This window comes from Gadus morhua, chromosome 4, assembly GCF_902167405.1.
Source record: "Gadus morhua chromosome 4, gadMor3.0, whole genome shotgun sequence".
Taxonomy (NCBI): Eukaryota; Metazoa; Chordata; class Actinopteri; order Gadiformes; family Gadidae; genus Gadus; species Gadus morhua.
The window spans coordinates 32,896,457-32,918,138 of record NC_044051.1 but is presented as its reverse complement, the minus strand read 5'-3'; the positions used below and the strand labels follow the sequence as shown (position 1 = coordinate 32,918,138).

At 40.7% G+C, this 21,682-nt stretch overlaps 1 protein-coding gene and 1 long non-coding RNA gene across 2 annotated transcripts; one reads left to right on the top strand and one right to left on the bottom strand.

Annotated features, from left to right (window-relative positions):
• The first annotated feature begins 1,010 nt into the window (after positions 1-1,010).
• Positions 1,011-13,643, top strand: LOC115541727 (NLR family CARD domain-containing protein 3-like). The gene is made up of 7 exons (XM_030353576.1): positions 1,011-1,035; positions 1,146-1,189; positions 1,607-1,659; positions 3,146-4,312; positions 5,760-5,933; positions 11,656-11,771; positions 13,627-13,643. The coding sequence occupies exons 1-7, from the start codon at positions 1,011-1,013 to the stop codon at positions 13,641-13,643; spliced, it is 1,596 nt and encodes a 531-aa protein (XP_030209436.1).
• Positions 13,644-19,489: 5,846 nt separating this feature from the next.
• LOC115542431 (uncharacterized) lies at positions 19,490-21,149 on the bottom strand. The gene is made up of 3 exons (XR_003976543.1): positions 21,031-21,149; positions 20,593-20,801; positions 19,490-19,759 (listed from the first exon to the last, which is right to left on the bottom strand). It is a non-coding gene; the product is annotated as an uncharacterized LOC115542431 (long non-coding RNA).
• Positions 21,150-21,682: the final 533 nt, after the last annotated feature.

Sequence of the window (21,682 nt, the reverse complement as noted above, 5' to 3'; positions counted from 1 at the left end):
TTAAAATGATGCTGAATTTATTTCCGATTATTCCAACAAGGCACAGGGAACTTTGAGGTGCGTAAACGCTATTTCCTAAATTCCAGAGGTGCGTAAACGGCGTTTACGTGCGTTTACCCTCCACTACAGCCCTGTGTAGGATAATATATTAACTATACCACTTTGTGATGTTGATGGATTGCAAGATTCCAGAAATGTACAGGTATAGGGAAGGAAAGAGAGAGAGAGAGAGAGAGAGAGAGAGAGAGAGAGAGAGAGAGAGAGAGAGAGAGAGAGAGAGAGAGAGAGAGAGAACACTGGATTCAATATTCAAGTGATTTGTTTGTCTTGATGCTTCTCAAAATTTAAAGAAGGACGTGACAGAAGTCCTTTGAATGTGCTGATATTTAAATCACAAGTTCAATATGTGCACATAGTTACTGGGGATTAACAGTTTTATAGATCCTCCTTGTAGCCTGTTGCTGGACTGTACCACTTTCACAGGGGGGTTCCTGTGGCTTAAACCACAGCTGGGGCCATATAGGGAGAGAAAGACACTAGTTGGTCATAAGAGGACACCCTATTGATTTGTTGAGCTTCACCAGTTAATTTTTCTGTGGTTTAGTAAAGTGACAGAATTCAGACTTCGTTCCAGTGGAGAAATTATTCTAACGTTCTTTACTTTTAATTGTTCCGCTATGCATTTTTTTATTCTATTCTATATCTTTTTTGTGTTGTAATTTAAGCAAAGTTACAGTCTCCAAGGTGATTAATTATCATCTTTCAGTTCTCAACTGCTGTACACATCTGTACTGTAGTGAGGGCAGTGTGGTTATGTTGTGTCGTGGGGTTCATATTTATGATCTATGACGTCCATAATGCTTTAGTGTGACACGGTCACAATGATCTTCTCTCTCAATAAACAGATAAAGTTCAGAAGGAGTTGTGTTTGTGTCCAGGTCTCCAGTCTACTATGGATGAGGAGAGAGTGGAGGGGGGTCCTACCTCTAAAACCCCTTTGCCTGGGGAACATGGCTGCCAGAGCAAAGCAAAGAGGTAAGAAGATTATGTCTCTGTCTGTGACTGTTGTCCATCTCAGCACTCAGCAGTGATACATCATGACTCCATAAGTAGTCTGAGTAAAAGATGTGTGTGTTGTGTTGAAGCCCAGAGCAGCAGGAGAGGGCAGACTCCCCCGGACCCAGCAATCGTATGAATGAATTTAATATTAAGACGACTTTTAGTTTTGAACCTTTACTTTACAGGTTCAATGTCTTTCAAACAGCTCAATTATTGAATCAGTTTGAATTTATCTTTGGAGGTGAAGTGATTTGTTGAAATACTGACTGACTGCTCTATTTTCTATGTTAGCTGAAACGCATTGTGAATAAACACTCTATGCACAGTATAAAGGGTACTTAGTGTGTTTTTAGGTCAGCATGTACGTAAGTGCTTAAATACCATAATAACTTTTTCTGCCCCCCCCCCCTTCAATTTCCATTTCAATAAGATGAGAAGGATTATTGAAATCAAAAGTCATGAGAAAGTAGTTGAGTAGCCCCACAATAAATGATCAAATGAAATGACATCCACAAATCCTAACTTCCATATGGTTCTTGTTTTTCAGACGGAGGCAGGAGAGGGCAGACTCCCCTGGACCCAGCTGTGTCTCCATGAAGAGTGACAGCTCTATGGGTATACCTCCTAACCTTAAAGATGGACGCCCCTCCAGGGTATCAGTTTAAATGATTTGATCCAGATATGTAGGGTTATAGTGGGGGTATCAGGTTAAATGGTTTGATCCAGATATGTAGGGTTATTGGAGGTTATCAGGTTAACTTGTTTGATCCAGATATGTAGGGATAGTGTGGGGGAATCAAAACACATGTGTTCCCACTGGCCTGCTCACTGTAATGACCCCCTACTGTGGGTTCCCCTCGTAACCCTGTTGTGCTGCTGTTCTTACCCCCTCCTTCCTGGGTCTCCTCACTGTTCTTACCCCCTCCTACCTAGGTCTCCTCACTGCTGTTCTCCCCCCTCCTACCTGGGTCTCCTCACTGCTGTTCTTACCCCCTCCTATTTGGGTCTTATGTCTTGTTTTGTTCATGCTGTTGGCCATGCAGCTCTTGCTGTTTTTGACTCTAGATTGTTTTATGAATTGTAAGGCGACCTTAGGTGTCATGAAAGGCGCCTTGAAATACAATTGAATATTCTTCTTCTTATTATTATTATTAATATTAATAATAAACATAAACTGTAGATCAACAGCAGAATAACTCAGTGGAAGAGGTGCAACACTATCTTGTTATATTAGCCATTTTACACCAATTCACTATCATTATTATTATCATTAGACAATCATATTGCTGTTACGAAATAGTCCTAAACATTTTGAATCCATAACATGTCTTTGTCACGACCATCTTCTCCGACCACAAGTAATGAAGCCACTAAATATCATGAAGTTGATCATTAAACAGGAAAAATTGACATGTTCCCACTGATGCCACCATCCACTAATTGATGGCTTCTGTTTTTCTCATTTAGGATCTGCTGCTGTCGAGTGCCAACATATAATCAAGTCTAATTTGAAGAAGAAGTTCTGGTGTATGTTTGAAGGAATCCCTAAAGCAGGACATTCAACACCTCTGAATGAGTTCTACACAGAGATCATCATCACAAAGAGAGGCAGCGGAGAGGTCAACAAGGAACATGAGAACAGACTGATTGAAACAGCTTCCAGGAAACCAGTCAAGGAGGAAACACCAATCAAATGTGGAGACATCTTTAAACCCCTACCTGGACAAGATAAACCAATCAGGACAATAATGACAACTGGAGTGGCCGGCATTGGTAAAACCGTCTTAACACACAAGTTCATTCTGGACTGGGCTGAAGGCAAAGCCAACCACGACATACACTTCACATTTCTCCTCACTTCCAGAGAGCTGAATTTACTGAAAGGGAAAGAGTTTAGCTTGGTGGAACTTCTTCATCACTTATTTATTGAGACCAAAGAAGCAGGAATCTGCAGATACGACCGGTTCCAAGTTGTCTTCATCTTGGATGGACTGGATCAGTGTCGACTTCTTCTGGACTTTCAATATACACCGATCTGGACTGATGTCACAAAATCCACCTCGGTGGAGGTGCTGCTGACAAACCTCATCAGGGGCAACCTGCTTCCCTCTGCTCGCATCTGGATAACCACACACCCTGTGGCAGCCAATCAGATCCCTGCCGAGTATGTTGACGTGGTGACAGAGGTCAGAGGATTCACCGACCCACAGAAGGAGGAGTACTTCAGGAAGAGATTCAGAGAGGAGACACTGGCCAGCACAATCATCTCCCAAGTCAAGAAATCAAGAAGCCTCCACATCATGTGTCACATCCCAGTCTTCTGTTGGATCACTGCTACAGTTCTGGAGGACATCATCAAAACATCCAAGATAGGAGAAGAGACTCCCAATACCGTGACTCAGATATACTGCCGCTTCCTGAGGGTTCAGTCCATGCAGGGGGACAGGAAGTATCGTTCGACAGCTGAAACAGATACACACTGGAGTTCACAGAGCAGGCAGATCATTTTTTTCTTGGGAAAACTGGCTTTTAACCAGCTGGAGAGTGGCAATCTGATCTTTTACGAGAAAGACCTGGCAGAGTGTAAAGAATATAGCGACGAAGCCACAGTGTACTCAGGATTGATCACCCAGAAAGACAACAAGTGTGTGCTGTACCAGGACAAGGAGTTCTGCTTGGTCCATCTGAGCCTCCAGGACTTTCTGGCTGCTCTTTATGTCTTGCGGTCCTTCAACTACACTGGTGTCAATCTGCTCTTAGAAGAACAACCAACCTCCGGTGATGATAAACTCCTCCTCCTCTACCAGAGTGCTGTGGATAAGGCCTTAGAGAGTAAGAACGGACACCTGGACTTGTTCCTCCGCTTCCTCCTGGGCCTCACTCTGGAGCCCAATCAGATTCTCCTACAAGATCTGCTGGGACAGACAGTAGCTAGTAGCTCGCATACCAACAAGGAAATCGTGTCTTACATCAAGGGCAAGATAGGTGGAGATCTCTCTCCAGAGAGAAGCATCAATCTGTTCCACTGTCTGAATGAGTTGAATGACCGTTCTCTAGTGGAGGACATCCAACAGTCCCTGACATCAGGAAGTCTCTTCGAAACACATGTCTCTCCTGCTCAGTGGTCAGCTTTGGTCTTCATCTTACTGTCATCAGAAGAGGAGCTGGATGTTTTTCACCTAAAGGAATACTCTTCTTCAGAGGAGGGACTTCTGAGGCTGCTGCCAGTGGTCAAAGCCTACAAAACATCTCTGTAAGTTAACTAATAATATGCAAATCCTGGTGCGTTCCTAGTGGGTATAAGGCGTATACCTGTGTATCACGTAGACTACACCACTGCTAATAATAACATATATCACAATATACAAACTATATAATATACAATAGTAGAATGTAAAAGTTATGATAACATAGAAAACATCTTTCGAGGTTACCTTATGACATGTATCTCAATATACACAATGTTATATTGCGTAACCAGGTTGAAAAGTCAAACTCAAAAGCTCTATTTATTATGAAATAAGGAAAGCCAAGAATTTATATTGTTTTAATATTATTTATTAATACTTGTATTTGTATTTAAATATCCAGCTATATGTATGATAAGTTATTATTGATTTGAGGGATACAATGATAAATATACGTTAATTAGTAATAACCCACTATTTTAACCCAACCTAGTTCAGTAGTTTGGTTATATGGACGCTTTGGGTTTAACCAAGAGGATGTGTTGATAAAGAGACTTCAGGGTCATGTTGAGGAAGGGTGAGAGGTCACGAGTGAGTGGGAAAAGGAGAGAGAGGGAAGAGACAAAGGAGGAGAGTACTTTATTCACTGTTGAGATCGCCCAGCTAAATGATAGTAGCAGCGCTACCCGCAATCAAAGAATTATGATTGCGCAAGCTATGGGTGGCTAGATTGTTTATAGCAGGGGTTAATACATTTGGACGCAACAAATAATACAACACACAACAATATGATATGAATCAACCAATCAAATCACACAACAAGCAGCAACGGTCATCATCACTTACGCAAATGAAAAATATGATTTCAAAGTTCAGTTTTGTTACATATAAGTCAGTTTGATGTCTTCATATAATAATAAATATATATATTATTATATTATTGTGGCAATCACGGCCTTGGTCGTCAAGTGCCACAATGGATCCTGCGAGAGTCAGCCAGCACGAGGCAGTCGTAGTTGTGGGCGAAGGATGTGTGTTTCAGGTGTGTGTATGTGTGGTGTGTTTACATTAAGTCTCTCTCACGTTCGTGCGGAGTATGAGCCACGAGAGTCGCAAACTCTCTCAACTTGGGGTCCCGTCTGGTCGTTCAGTGTGCTCTCCACATTATTATTAAAAACATATTTTTTGGGAGGGGGGGCTTGGAGGGGGCTCAGCCTTTTTTCAGGGGGAGCTTAAGCCCCCGCTAGCCCCCCCCCCCCCTTGTGCCGCCGCAGGTTGTAACGCTAATATTCAAAACATCCTGTAGATGTACTATAACATGTATTACAATGCAATACATAAAATACATAAACCTACAATAAAAAGTCAATGTATTGACTAGTATATATTTGTTAAATTCATAAAACATCGCTAATTAAAGATTTCAACATAAGTCCTTCATTAAGTTAAAAGTAAAAGATCTAAGTTACTTTAATCACAATTCTTAACGTGTTCTGTTTATTGTGTGTGCAGGCTGAATGACTGTGGTCTGTCAGAGGAATGCTGTGAAGCTCTGGCCTCAGTTCTCAGCTCCAACTCCTCTAGTCTGAGAGAGCTGGACCTGAGTTCCAATGATCTGAAGGATTCAGGAGTGAAGCTGCTCTCTGCTGGAATGGGGAGTCCACACTGTACACTGGAAACTCTCAGGTCAGTTTCACTCAGTCAAATGGTCAAACACTTACACCACAAGTTCCACATCAGAGGGCATTGAACAGATTTACCTCCAGAAAGTTAACTGGTCTAAATGAATAAGTAAACAATGTCGTCTCAGGGCTCAAGACACATTCTGGCTACTATCTTTTAATTTGGTGGCACCCTAACAAATGTCCACCCCTTTATTATACGTGAAAATGTCCTTGGTCACCTACCGGGGTCCATTCATGTGAACAGATACACTCATTTCAAATAAGTTTAAGTTAATGTTTTGAATGCATAGGGGGCAGAATGCATTTGAGCCGGAACACACGTGAATATGTTCTGGCACCTCCTTTGTCAAAATTAAAATGAATCGCTTATGTAAAAATAACGAAATCCTGTTTTTGTCTCTACCATCTCCTCCCTCCTCCTCCTTTGCCTTGTCGGTCCATACATGAGGTCATGGGCGTTGCTAGAGCCCTTTTACTGTGGCACCTGCCCCAGTATAAATCTGCTGAGCACCAGTGTTGATCTGCTGTGCCCCAGTATTGATCTGCTGTTCCCCAGTAAATTCTCATGCTCGACTTTTAACAAGCTCCATATTTGGCAGTGGATTAATATAACGGTAAAATGGATTATCAATGAAATGCAGTTTAAACAAAATACAAGCTCAGCCTGTGGTCCGGGTCCATACATTGCTGCGCGCATATTACTGTCTGCGCACGGCAGTGTGCATGACGTAGCCGGTGCACCGCACGCAGCAATCCCCTGATCCTGGTTAATTTAATAGTCTGATGGATAATTGCTGCTTGTGAAAGCGATTGTCGCAATGTATTTGTTTCCCACCCATGCAGTGCAGTTTGACATGTTCTGAAATTCAAATAAAAATTGCCCTGATGTACACACAGCGTTGTTTAGGGTTTTTTTAGTCAGAGAGGCTACGTAGGCAGTGTATTCCGTTACCTCCAAACCCTGTGGAAATAAGAGTTTCCTTGATGCACATGGTTGTTGGTAAAAAGCATATTTTTACTTAAAAACAAACAATACCTCAACAGTTGATTCACTTGCACAACTGAAGCCTCCCTCCAGTCTATAACTCTTGCCCTTTTAAGGAGCAACAGAATGGATGTGGCTCAATTAGCCTATGAGCCACAGCTGCAGACTATTACAGGTCTTATGCTGCGTTCGAGTATTCTCTGCGAACCGACTCAGATCTCGGATCTGACGCCACGCCCACACTTCAAGTTTTTTATTATTTCGCTCGGTCGTTGGAGGAAAACATGGACGTCACCCGGAAAGCTGTTGTCGCGGTAGCATTGGCAGAGGACCAGGCGCTCCAAAATAAGTAGGCTATAGGCCATAGGCAGAGATACGGACGCAGTAAGCAAGGTATTGCAGTAATACGAGTGATTGAAATTGCCATTTAAATCACCAAAGTGGTCCAAGCAAAATGGGCGCAGCCATCTCGAATTCTGTCTCGGAATTTTGCTTGGTCACCACTGAGTTCAACCGAGATGGCGAGTTCGCCGTCCGAGGAAAAGGGGCGTGTTTGTGCGTGTTGCTAGGCAACGTCCTCGGACCTCCGAGACGGATGGATATTAAAACGCAGCATAACACCCAGACAGGAACACATGAATCTTTTAAAACATGTTAAACACAGTGAAGAAGCCATTCACATCATCACACCCCGTTTTGAGTCGCCGGATCCACCCCCCCTCTGCGTTCCGGGACCTCCCACTTTACAAATTAACGTAAGCACTGATAAATGGGGTCAGAACAGTCTCACTAATAATAAATGCAGAGAAAGATTCACAAATGTATTTTTCGAATTACACTCTTCTCACAAATGCATTTCAATGCACACACAAATGGATATCGGTATGTATAAATGTAAAATAAATCCATAAACAAAAATAAGTTTCACAAACACATTTCTGATCCACACACAAATGTGTCTTGTTTTAAATAAATGTAATATAAATCCATAAATATATGAATAAAAAAAATATTTCTAAGTTTCATCAAAAATGTATTTGGATGTTGCTACATTCATATACAAACTGTTAAACTTGAATTTTCAAGACGCTTTTCATTTGTGAACTTGTTTGCATTTGTGTGTGAACTGTTGTGGATTTATATGTGGATTTTTGAGACTCTCCTGGCGTGGCTGGATTCACAAAGGCATTTTTTTCAACATGGAACTCTCTGTAGCCAATCAGATGCCCCCCTCGTTTTCAGCCAATCACATGACTGCAGTGACTGGGTTTTTAGATTGTCGGTGCCGTTAAAGTAGCATTAATAATCGTTTACTACTTTAACGGCACCGACAATCCCAAAACCCAGTCGAAACTAGATGGAAAAAGTGTGTAGTTCAAAATGTGACGCAGCTTATACTTCTTCGCCACCTAGAGATTGTTATGTACGATCATTGAAAAAAAACATGTTATTGACCATAGACATTTGACCGAAGGAACCGGGATGCTCGGAGGCTGGACTTATTCTTCAGAGGTCGGAACTGCAGTCATCTGATTGGCTGAAAATGAGGGAGGCATCTGATTGGCTACAGAGAGTTCCATGTTGAAAAAAAGCGTTTGTGAATCCAGCCACGTCAGGAGAGTCTCAAAAATCCACATGTAAATACAGACCAGGGCCCCGTTTCCCGATAACGATGGATCTTCGCTCGTACGATCATTCTCCCGATGGATCTTGCGATCCATCGTCAATTTCTTTGGAGCGTTTCCCGAAACTCCTCTTAACGTGAACGCGCATTCGCTGCACTCACGACGTCGTAGGATTGTAACTGTCTACTGACACGGTGCTGAAATGGGCTCCGTAGGAGGGGGAGACGCAGGAATGTCGCAGGAAAATTGTGTTAAAAAGGGTTAAAATATATCCCCATCAAGGACAACAGCAGCCTACAAAAAAAATAGACTGCAATTATATGAATGCTAAAGACATTAAAACACAATTGATTAGGCTTAAACTGACATACATCAGTCCTAATCCTGAATGCACTGTGCGTTTCACGGCATTTTCCCCCCTGAAATAATTCCTCTTCACACCTGTGAATAACCCGGGAGACGTCCATGATGAGGAATACAACGAAGCTCACCGTCTGGCCCGGTGCATCGTTGAGCGCACGATCGGGAGGTGGAAGTTGCGCTTTAGATGCCTTCACAAGTCAGGCGGAGGGCTCCAGTTTTCGCCGGCCAAGTCATGCGCCGTGATATGTGTGACGGCTATGTTGCACAACATTGCAGCTAAGGCTGGGGTGGCATTGCTTGAACCGGAGGACGTTGAGGACGATGACGATGAGGAAGATCGGTGTGAGGACGGCCTCCCTCATAACTACGCGGCTGGTTTTCATGCGCGTCGAATAGTGATTGAGACTTTTTTTAACCCCCTCCACCCTCCCTCATGTCACTAAACATTCCCGTCAACGTGACCAATCCCCACCATATCCCAGCCTTTTGCCTGCTTCTTTGCTTGTTTTTTATAATTTTTTTTATTTCTTTATTTTTTTTAATTTCTTTAATTTCGTTATTTTTTATTTTTTTGAATTTGTTTAATTGAATTTTTTTTTTACATTATTTTATGCTACGTTTTATGAGTAGCCTATGTCAGTCTGCACAAATCCCCCCACTTTCTCTCACACATTTTGAGTGCCCTGCCTGCGCAAACATTTTCTGGACTGTCCCGTTTTATTTTGGCCATTTTAACATCTTTATTAATAAATTAATTAATAATCTTTATTAATTACCAAACTAAGAACATAAAGGCGCAATGCGTTTTAATAAAACGCATCCAATATACGGAATGTCCGATGGTGACGCCACTGAGGCTATAGCTGACGATGCTCTTAGCGTCCTACGAGTACCTACGAGCACCCCTGGAGTACTCGTTAGCTACGAGCGTTTTCAAGACGTTCGTGACCAACGATGCTTTCGGGAAACGCGGTGAAAACTCTACGATGCCCTTTCGACGCACTTCACGATCCACTTAGGCTAACGACGCTTTCGGGAAACGGGGCCCAGTTCAGACACAAATGCAAACAAGTTCACAAATGAAAAGCGTCCTGTTTATTCAAGTTTAACAGTTTGTATATAAATGTAACAACATCCAAATACATTTTTCATGAAAATTGCAAATATTTTTTTAATTCATATAGGCCTATGTATGGATTTATATTACATTTATTTAAAACAAGACACATTTGTGTGTCGATCAGAAATGTTTGTGAAAATTATTTGTTTATGGATTTATTTTGCATTGATACATACCAATATCCATTTGTGTGTGCATTGAAATGTATTTGTGAGAAGAGAGTAATTTATATATAAATTACAAAATACATTTGTGAATCCTTCTCTGTGCATTCATTATTAATGAGACTAGCCCCATACTGATATGGTATTTTTCAGTTTTTTAGAAGGTTTACTAACAGGGGTTCAGTGAAGACCTAACAGAGACAGAATGAAAAGATCAGGCTCAAATACTGTGAGACAAAAAGGCTGAACAAATCACATGACTAATTAACAGGGGGCAGGTGAGTCTGCTTAACAAGAGACATAATTTGACGGAAAAACACAGAGAACAGAAAGTCAGAATTGGCGACATCTAGTGGTCTATGACAAAAGTCAGACATTGTGACACCTCCTCCTCCTTCTCAAACAAATACCTACTAATAATAACCAGTGTAACCACTTTATTGTTACCCGCGAACAAGCAACAGCAAGGCCGAGTGGTTTGCAAAAACACTGCCCGATGTTCTGGATTCCTCTTCCTAATTTACTTGCTTGTTCCCGTTATGGCCTACACTTTTTGCAAATCCTCATCCAAGACACACATAACTATTATTTATCCTGCTTATCCTGCTCCCTATGCATACAGAACATAGATAATGTACAGAGCATAGCATGTTCGATCGTTTCAAGGTCCTAAGTTTGACGGTGCAGTTTCAGTGCACCCTTTGGACCCTACACCTGGCATCAGCATTTTAGGCCTGACTCTCTGGCGCCATGTCAAACCCCACTTATAGGGGAAATGTGACTAGCAATTTTCCACCATTAATGTATTTATATGATATATAGGCCTGATAATAATCATAGTTTGCCATAAAATATAGGGTTAATTTCTTCCATACCGGCGTGAATAGCGGTAGTGCTGCGGTGACATTTTAATGAAACTTTGCAGAAAGTACAAATCACTGTTTTAGTTTTCCGATAAAAGCAGAGTGTCTTCATGGGAACTTAAGTGGGTCGTGTTTCCCAAAAGAGCGATCACACTGGCGCCGCAATATAGCTGCGCTTTAACTCAGCACAGAACTAAAGTGGTGAGTTACCTTGTTTGCGTGCATCGCAGTGCCATTACCACTCATCTTAGCAAACACAAGACCTCATCTCACTCTATTTGTGTTGCCATGACAGTGAAAGGTTAATGCTGGCATAAGGTGTATGTTTACATTCTTCTTCTACTCATAACCATGTAGTCAGACAGTAAGGTGGACTTTAGAGTTGTTTAGTTAAGATAATAATAGATTCTTATTAGAAATGTAACTTTTCTAGGGACAATTTCTGGAGTTTTGTTGATGCTTTAGTTATCTTACCTCTAAGTCAGTTATATTTTTAAGATCTACTGTATTGACATTCATTTAAACTAATAAAACATGTCTAATAACAAATTTCAAATGTAACTTTAATCGCAGTTCCTAACATGTTCTGTTCATTTTGTGAAGGCTGAATGGCTGTCATCTATCAGAGAGTTGCTGTGAAGGTCTGGCCTCAGTTCTCTGCTCCAACTCCTCTAGTCTGAGAGAGCTGGACCTGAGTACCAATGACCTGCAGGATTCAGGAGTGAGGCTGCTCTCTGCTGGACTGAAGAGTCCACACTGTACACTGGAAACTCTCAGGTCAGTTTCACTCAATGGTCAAAACAGTTACACCACAAGCTCAAAATCAGAGGACGTTGAACAGATTTACCTCCAGAAAGATAACAGGTCTAAATCAATGAATAAATAATGTCGTCTCAGTGCTCAAGACGTATCCTTGGTCACCTACCAACCATCTGTGTCCATTCATGTGAACAGATTCCCTCACTTTAAATAAGTTTAACGGTAAAGTTTTGAATGCATAGGGGGCAGTTATTCATTTGAGCCGGAACACGCTGGAACATTCCGGCACTTCTTTGTCTAAATGAAAATGAATAGGCTACATGAAAAAAATCCATAACTGTTTGTGTCTCTACCATCTCCTCCCTCCTCCTCCTTTGCCTTGTCGGTCCGTCGCTTTACCGGTTCAACCCCTTTAAATGCGTGAGGTCATGGGCGTTGCTAGAACCCTTTTACTGGGGCACCTGCCACAGTATTGATCTGCTTTGCCTCAGTATTGATCTGCTGTGCCCCAGTATTGATCTGCTGTGCCTCAGTGTTGATCTGCTGTTCCCCAGTAAAATCTCACGTTCAAGTTTTAACATGCTCCATATTTGGAAGTGGATTAATTGAGATTGATATAACGGTAAAAGAATGGTTACTTGTCTAATTGACAGTGTCAAAGCAACGCAGTTTAACCCAAAATACAAGCTGAGGCGGGCACCTTGTGGTCCGGGTCCTTTCACCGCGGCGCGCACATTACTGTCCGTGCACGGCAGTTTGCATGTCGTAGCCGGTGCACCGCGGCGCGCACGCAGCAATCTGTTGATCCTGCTTAATTTAATAGACTGATGGATAATTGCTGCTTGTGAAAACGATTGTTGCAGTGTAGTTATTTTTTTAAATTTCCCACCCATGCGGTGCAGTGTTACATGTTCTGAAATAAAAATAAAAATGGATGTACGTGAAAGAAGAAGGGGCTTTATTGACCATTTCAACTTGTTTTGGGGGTGCAAATATATTTTCAGAGCAGATGGCCTACACCCAAACAGGTTAGGCTCAAAACTGTTAGGGGACAATCCTCTCTTCTCGCTCTCCCACATATCTACCCTGCCATGGTCTGACACACAGGCCACAGTCAGATCACAGGTTGAGAAGAAGCGAGACTACAGCCTCCCCCACACGTCTGCTCTGCCACCATCTGACACATAGATAGCAGAAAGAACACAGACCTTGAAGAGAGACAACAGCCCGCCCAAAGCAATCGACACCGTCCCTTTCCCCATCGCTGATGCTGGCTTGGCGAGGAACGGCCACCCCCCTCCTCTGTACTCCCCCATCAATGATGACCTCATCGTGAGCCTCATCTCTCCCATAGCCACAACAACAACTCCAGCTCCACTGTCTCCTCCCTTTGTGATTTTCCAGCTGAATTTAAGGAACTGGAATATGTTGGCATCAAACTTGTATTTGTGTCAATGATAGCATCACCACGTCATGGCCACAGAGTGATAACACCCAAGTCAGTGGAGGCTTCTATAAGACTACAGTTGAAGCAGTGCTTCACCAAAGAAAAGTAAAAGAAATAAAAATAATAAAATCTGACAATAATCCCATTTTCAGTGCTTTGGAACAGAAATACAGTCACTAAGACGAGCTGTTTTCCTAAAATCAATTCTGTGACAACAGTGCCACCCACGGTGGAACAGGTAATTACAGTGAATCAGACTTTCCTTTTGCTTCACCACAATAGATACTATATTTTCCCATTGACTTCAATGTAAATCGAGTGAAACCCCAAGCGGCTCGTCTTTCTGTTTCAATTTATCGTTATGGCAGATAAGTCCCACCCGTGAAGCAGTGACGATAGGGTAGAATTTTGCACTTCCGTCACTTGATTATGATTGACACAACACTCTGGCCAGTCACCGCCTTCATTGGACAGCTATCGTGTACTGACTTTGACAGTGACGACTGACGAACACATAAGTTATTTGTTGAATATTCATTTAATAAGATACATATTTTTTTCTGTGTAGGTGAGATTTAGTTGTTTAGGGTTAGTGTTATTTAGGGTTAGGGTTTTTTGCTAGCAGCTGCTAGCTCAGGTGCAAGATGGATTGGAATACCAGTGTATAGGGGGATAAACATCGTTGACTGTGTTCATCTTACAGGATTATTTTCAGTAATTTTCATATGAGGACAAATTACGAGTGAAAGTAAAGGGCAGACCAAACCCTCCTGTGAAAATAACACAGCTCGTTGGTGCTACGGTAATGAGAAATTTCAATTGCTCCATGTATGACAAGGTCAACTGGCTAACAAATCAATGAAGGTGTTTGAATCCAGCTAACACAGCACAATGAGAATGTGAGGAAGAACTGTGAAGTTCAGCGAAGGTTGATTGATACAACCACGCTTTTGCGACGCAAGGAGCTTGCTTTTAGAGGGCATGATGAAAGTGCAGTTTCTGACAATAAAGGCAACTACATAGAGTTTGCTGATGTGGTCGCCCGTTATGACGAGGCCTTGTCTTCCAATTTAGAGTAATCTACTGCTCTTTCGGGAATGTCAAAGACGATTCAGAACGATCTGATTGAATCTGCTCCAGCTGTCATTCAAGAGGAGATTAAACGCGAAATAGTCAAAGCACTATTTTCTTGTGGCAGGTTGATGAGACTACTGATATTTCATGTAGTAGGCAGCTGTCCATTATCGTGAGATATGTTGATGTTGCTGGGGTGATCCAGGAACGTTTTCTCAGATTCTTTGACGTGCCAGATGGCAGAGATGCTATTTAAAAAAAATGTAGACAGTGAAATGGCAGTTTATGATTGCAGAAACAAACTTGTTGGTCAAACGTATGATGGAGCAGCTGTCATGGCATCATCTCTTAATGGCTTACAGGCCAAAGTAAAAGCTGTTGCTCCATACGCGCAGTTTGTTCACTGTTATGCTCACCGGCTCAATCTTGTGCTCAGTCAAGGTGCACGGTGTATCCAAGAGGCAAGAGTTTTCTTTGGTAATTTCACTGGCTTCTCAACATTTTTCACCAGGTCAACTAAGGCCACGTTTATACGTAGCAGGGTATTTATAGAAACAAATATTTCCCCCCCTCCATTTTCAAAGTTGTCGTTTACATCAAAACGCATAAATACGCCGTCGAGCGCCATTATAACTATGCCAAACCTATGGGCGGCAGTGTAGGGAGAAGGAAAAAAGCCATGCAAGCCAATCAGAATCCTCAGAATCAACAACAACGAATAACACAAGCGTCTTCCTGTAACAAACAAACTGTAAACATAGGGCGCTCATATGACGTTAAGCATTTCCTGGCGCATAATGTGACGCTTCAGAACCTAAAATCCAGTTTCTCCCCGTTGACACGACAACACATAACCGGCGTTTTCAGAAATCTCCACTTTGGCCGGAGTTTTTAGAAATGATCGTTTTCTGTGATAAATGAGAGGCCAAACCGCGGGGAAATATCTGCGTTTTCCCTTCGTGTAAACGGGGCCTAAGAGAATGATGTATTTGGAGGAGAGTGATTTTTCCCGCCTTCCTAGAATTGCCCCTACCCAGTGGAACTTTCGTCAAGAATTGTTGGCACTGTTGCAAACAATTATGATAAATTGCTTGATGTTTTTGACAGGATGGTTCAGAGTGGTGATGATGATGACACAATAAATAGAGCAGTGGGGTATACCACGAAGCTCGCTGAACATACCCAGGCTTTCTTGGGAAAACCTAGCTCGACAGAGCCGCAACTCGCAATCAGAGTTAAATGGTACCACGAAGCTCACTTTAGATTCAATTAGTTGAACCAGGTTTTCCGCTTTAGGTTCATTGCGCGTTCACGTGAAAGGGGTGTTTTTTGCGTCATTTTTCCCACCTTTATGATAGATCAAGCAGTCTATATGCGTATAAGTGAAAAGATTCTGCATATTGTCTGTAAAATAACTATGCCAAATGCAGAATTGTTCGCCATTAATCCAAATAGAATAACTATGCCAAATGCAGAATTGTTCGCCATTAATCCAAATAGAATGATGATGATTTAAAAATGCATAAGCAACGTCCATCCTGCCTTATTCTATCATTTAGGGAATTCACTTTAAATACACCCTATTTAAGAAATGTATCGCATGTTTTTGACCGCTGAGAGGTAGCAGCTGTAGCGCAGTGGATTAGTAGGCCTATAAGACCCGAACGCCAGCGACCGGGGTTCAAATTCGCCGGTCTATCATCATGCATTTTACCCCCATAGATGTGGTACCAGCACGGCCTTGAAAATATGGGTTCAAGTTCGAAATAAGCACAAAAATATAATTCCATAAGCTTTAGTGAATAAGTATTCCATATGCATGAGAATTAGGACTTTTTAAGCTTCACATAAATTCGCGTCACTTGGGAGTCGAACCCCCGCGCAAAAATTCAAAAAACTGACGCGCTACCTCCACTCTAGCACTCTGTCACTGAGACACAATGTGCAACAGTAATCATTGTCTACATAAGGTCCAAAAGGACGATCAAATAACGAACACCCTCTGATGAGAATCTGTATCTCTCATGAAGAACCCCAATTTCGTTGTTTGCACAATGACAATAAAGTCTGAAATCTGAATACCGTCAGACAATGCCAAGGGATCGGTTCTGTCCCGTAAAACCCTTGTCTATGGAGAAGTGCGCCGGGGTCCACGGGAACACCCACAAATGGTGACGCCATTGTCAGAGGAGGGGCTAGGAAGCTGCGCACGCCGATTTAAGTAGCAGATCTCCGGCTAGACTAAGCCGAAAAACTGCTCCCGACCAGGTTTGGTTGCGAGCATAAGTCACCATGGTGATACAGCGACGCTAAAAGAGATCGACTTTCGTGGTACAACTAACCCAGGCTTGGAGCTCAACATACCTCGCTAACCCTCTAAGCGAGCTTCGTGGTACAGGGCCCTGATGGAATCATGAAAGATTTGGAGGATTTTTAATTTATTTTCATGTTGCTGACATAGAATCAGGTTCTGGCAGAAACTGATTTTGTTTTCAACATTTTACAACATAGAGCTGCAGATGTGGTTTTCTAAAAAGCACGGGTTAACGCTCTTCTGTCCTTTATCACAGAGAAGACTTCAGAGGTGTCATTTTGTGCCATCTATGAAAAGGCTGTTGATATGGCCTATGATCCAGCACAGAATCCAAGGACAAGAAACCGTGGTCCAGAACCAAAAGAGTGTTACAAAGGAGTGTACATGGCTGTGTTGAACAAACTCATCGATCAAATCACAACACGCTTTGCAAACATTGAGAACCAGGGTTTTTCTTCAACTGCTCAATTCAGCTTCATTTCAAGAAATGTCAGTTGGATACCTTTCCAACTGAGGCATTTGACTGCTTGTTGAAGGGATATGGCCAGTTGTTTAAATCAGACAGATTAAAGGCATTTTTGCAAGTTCTATATTAAGACAGGGATTTTCACACTGGAAAGGTTAAACTTTGTGACTTCATTGCATTTTTCAAGCAGGGTGGACTTGACAAAGTTATGTCAGAGGTTTATTGGCTATTGTGCTTAATTGCTACAATAGGAGTGACATCTGCTGGTGTGGAGAGAAGTTTTTTGTATCTAAAACGTCTTAAAACTTACACACGCAATACCATAGGACAGGAGCGTCTGCGAAACTTGGCTTTTGTTGCAATTGAAAGGAGAACAGTTAAATCCTTAGAATGAACTCCCAGTTGGTATATGAGTTATAGACCACTTCACCAGGATGACCAGGAGGGCAGAATTTAACTACAAGGTGAGAGATAGGTTAGGCATGTTATCTTGTTGCCTAGACGGGCGGTTACTTCACTTATGCTTTTAAATTGTAAGTTAAAAATAAAGGGACAATTTAACAACACAGCTTTGGGTAACACTTTAGTTTGATAGTCCACTGTTGACACTCAACAAGCCATCAGTAGATATTCAGTTGCATGTCAACTGTGAATGAGTTGACATTCAACTGAACTATCTCAACTGATAAGCAACATGTATTCAACTAACTGTAAGGTAACTATAAGTTGCACTATTAGTAGGTGGTTAGTTGATATTTGACAGAGCTTGTTCAACAGATAAGAAACATGGATTCAACTGTCTGTTAACTATAAGTTGCGCTATTAGTAGATGTTGTTTTTACACGTAGCATGCATTCAACTAACTGTCAGTTAACTATTAGTTGCATTATTAGTAGATGGTTGTTGATAATCAACAAAGCTTTCAACAGATAAGAAACAAGTATTCAACTAACTAAGTTAACTACACGTTGCACTATTAGCTGGTGTTTAGTTGATATTCAACAGTGAGTTAGTTGATACTCTACAGAGCTTGTCAACAAATATGTAACATGCATTCAACTAAGTGTTAGTTAACTATAGTATATTTTTATTTTGTTCATTTATTTTTACAAAAACAGTCTGCAACAGACATTGTGCTTTTTACTACATGTTCTTTACAAATATTCATCTATCAGTTGAGTGTCAACTTCTAGTAAGTTGACTAACAACTGCTGTTATTAACCAATTCTCAACTTACGTTTCATATGGATCAACTTTCCTCCACTCACAAGGAACACATCTAATGAATGAACATTCAACCCTCTGTTGATCATATATGTTCATTGTAAAATAAAGATGAGAATATTTTATCAATCAATAGGCACCCTGTGTAGGTGACAACCTGTTCATTGTCATATGACTGTCGACAAACTATCAGTCAATATTCAACTAAGCATTAGTAGAGAGGTCTTAGGACTGTCAAATTAAAGTGAAAACAGTTTAGTGTCTACACACTATTAACAGAGCAAAACAGAGAAAATAGTTGACTATCAGTTGATTCTCAACAAACTATCAGTCGATATTCAATTAAGCATGAGTAGACAGGTCTTAGGACTGTCAAATTAAAGTGAAAACAGTTTAGTGTGTGCAAACTATTAACAGAGCAAAACAGAGAAAATAGTTGATTCTCAACTAACTATCAGTCGATATTCAATTAAGCATTAGTAGACAGGTCTTAGGACTGTCAAATTAAAGTGAAAACAGTTAAGTGTCTACACACTATTAACAGAGCAAAACAGAGAATATAGTTGACTATCAGTTGATTCTCAACAAACTATCAGTCGATATTCAACCAAGTATTAGTAGAGAGGTCTTAGGACTGTCAAATTAAAGTGAAAACAGATGAGAACAGTAGACAAACTACAAACTAGTAACTGTACAAAATAGAGACACGTTTTGCTCAACTGATCAGTAACACTGGATGACCGCAAAGTGAAATAAACAACTTTATTATTAAAAAAAAAACTAAACTTTAACAGAACTCTTTTTACAAAGGAAGAGTTTGAAGAGTCAAAAGAACCAAGAATACTATAAACCGTTTGAACATATACAACAAAAACTTTTCTTTTAAAAATAAATTAAAACACTCCCCTTTCTCCTCTGTCCATTTCAGCTTATTTTGATCAATGCCAAGCTCTGCTTCCTATGTCTGATAGGAGCGCCTTATGTCCTTGACAAGCCTGCCAAGGACACCTTCTGAATTTTTCCTCGCTAACCAGTAGGTCCACTCAATAAAGCAGAGCTGCTCTTTCAAGGCCTTCTCCGACCGATTCCCCCGCATTCTCCAAATTTCCTTTTTATAGGTCTGCCACGCTCTCTCGAGGTTCTGGGTATGGAGTCCTGTCTGAGGGTCAACATAATGTTGGCTGTGGTTCACCCTGACATGCCTGTAGCCCTCTGTGGCGAGACCGGCATACGCTCTCCACTCATCACTTACGACGAGACTGTGACGCTCCACATGCTTTTTGATGATAGGAATAAGGGTCTCCTTATTTCGTCTCTGCACGAGGCGAAGAATAGGACGCCTGTCAGACCGTTTGATTTGGAGCATTCCAAAGACCCATGTCCTTTTTCTCCTCCAGCTGTTCCCGAAGCGCCCTCTTCCGTACTGCCAAAACACAATATAAATGTTATAAAATAAATAATACCCTACAGTCAAACATATACATAATCAATGTTATATTACTGCCAGTGAGAAGTAGGATGATTATGCTAATTTCCAAATGATATAAATAATGGAGTAATATAAAAACTTTTGTTTTTTTAAATTTGGAATGCATATTATTATTAGTATGTGTTGTTGCATGTCAACAGTGAATGAGTTGATAACTCTTTCATGCATTGAACTACCTGACAGTTACCTAGAAGTTGCATGATTACCTTGATATGATATAGCATACGGTCTAATTTTATTTCTTATTTCAACTTGCTCTACCTGAAAAAACTATAATGTTGCCCATGTTTTCTTAAGGCATAGATTGGTTATAGCAAATAGTATCAAAACACTCCTCGGCGTCTTCCATACTTCTTGAAAGATGCATACAGCACACAAGTCATGACCTTGTAACTTTTCATCGGCCCCTCCAATATGCCGATTTGCATGTGAACACAGTACATAGTGCTATTTATTTGATTGCATTAACATCATCAAGTACTTAAATTAATATTTTTTTTCAAGTGTGGTTAAAACCATTCCAGGGAAAATATTTTCAATGGTGAGGCTTTAAATACAAATTCCGAAAATTCAGAAATTATGTTCATAGAGCCAAATTTCCACAATAATTAATCTAAAAGTAAAGCTTAAAGATTTCTCTTGAAGACAATTGATATTTCAACATTAATTTTATGATAAAATCCAAAACAAGAACTGAGGAAAGATCAGGTTTTTGATGAGTTGAAATTGAATGACCCCATATTTAGTGAATTATATTACAAATATACCTTGCGCTTATGGCAGAACTTGCTCTCGTCAATGTGGACGATAGCGTTGACTCCACCGATTTTCTGGCCTTTTTCTTTCCTGTGCCTTTTAAGGCTTTTTAGGCAAATTCTTCGCAGTTTTTTTAGACATCATTGAGAGTGTTGCAGTGCTTTTAGTGATGCCATCCTGAAGCATGTCTACCTGCCGTAGCTGCAAACCCTGTGCAAATCTACAAAGAAAACAAAGATTGAATCAGAACTGTTTACATAAACAAAGAAAATATGTGCTTGTTTGATCAATCCGTAAGTCTACTTTTGTCACAAAGCTTTTTCTACTGAAAAACTACTGTTGCAACTTGCAACTATAGTTTCAGCTTAAATTGTACAAACATTTCACACTCTGAACCTAGAGCTGTAATCTGTGAAATACTGGAGTTGGAGAAAACCTAAAATGATTACCTGTGAATGTACTTCATCCATGTGAAGAGACTACAGTGTGAGTTTGAGAAAAGAGACTTGGTCCTTACACTTCTCCTCAAACGTCCACATCTTTTACGACGGCACTCCCTGAAAATTGCAAACAAATTGGAAATTTAAATGATGTCTATAAGTTTGACATATACATACATACATTGTCTACAAACTGCTCAGCCTAAAACATTGTGGCAATGTAAATAACCCTTATTGATGATCATGTCATAAATGATAACTTGATCAAATAGATATCTTAAAACTTAAACTAGCTTGATACTACATATCAAGCTACATGCTTCCGGCTATTCGCTGTGTACAAGCTTATTCATCATTTCAATCATGCAATACAAAGGGGTAGGATTAAGTGTATGGTTATTCCTACTTGTTTCAGGCATATCAATTAAATATATCTATTTTTTATTTTTTTTTGTGAATTGATTTGAACATAATTTTTGTCTATTGTATTTTCATTCTTTTCATTTTTTTTTGATATGTCTGAAATAATAACATTGAATCAATCAAACCATTCATTAGCATTTGATTCATTACTTACATATATCACATTCAAATGGGAATTGTTAATAAGGGCTACCATACAAATATTTCAATATTAGCATTTGTTTTTTTGGGGCGGTGT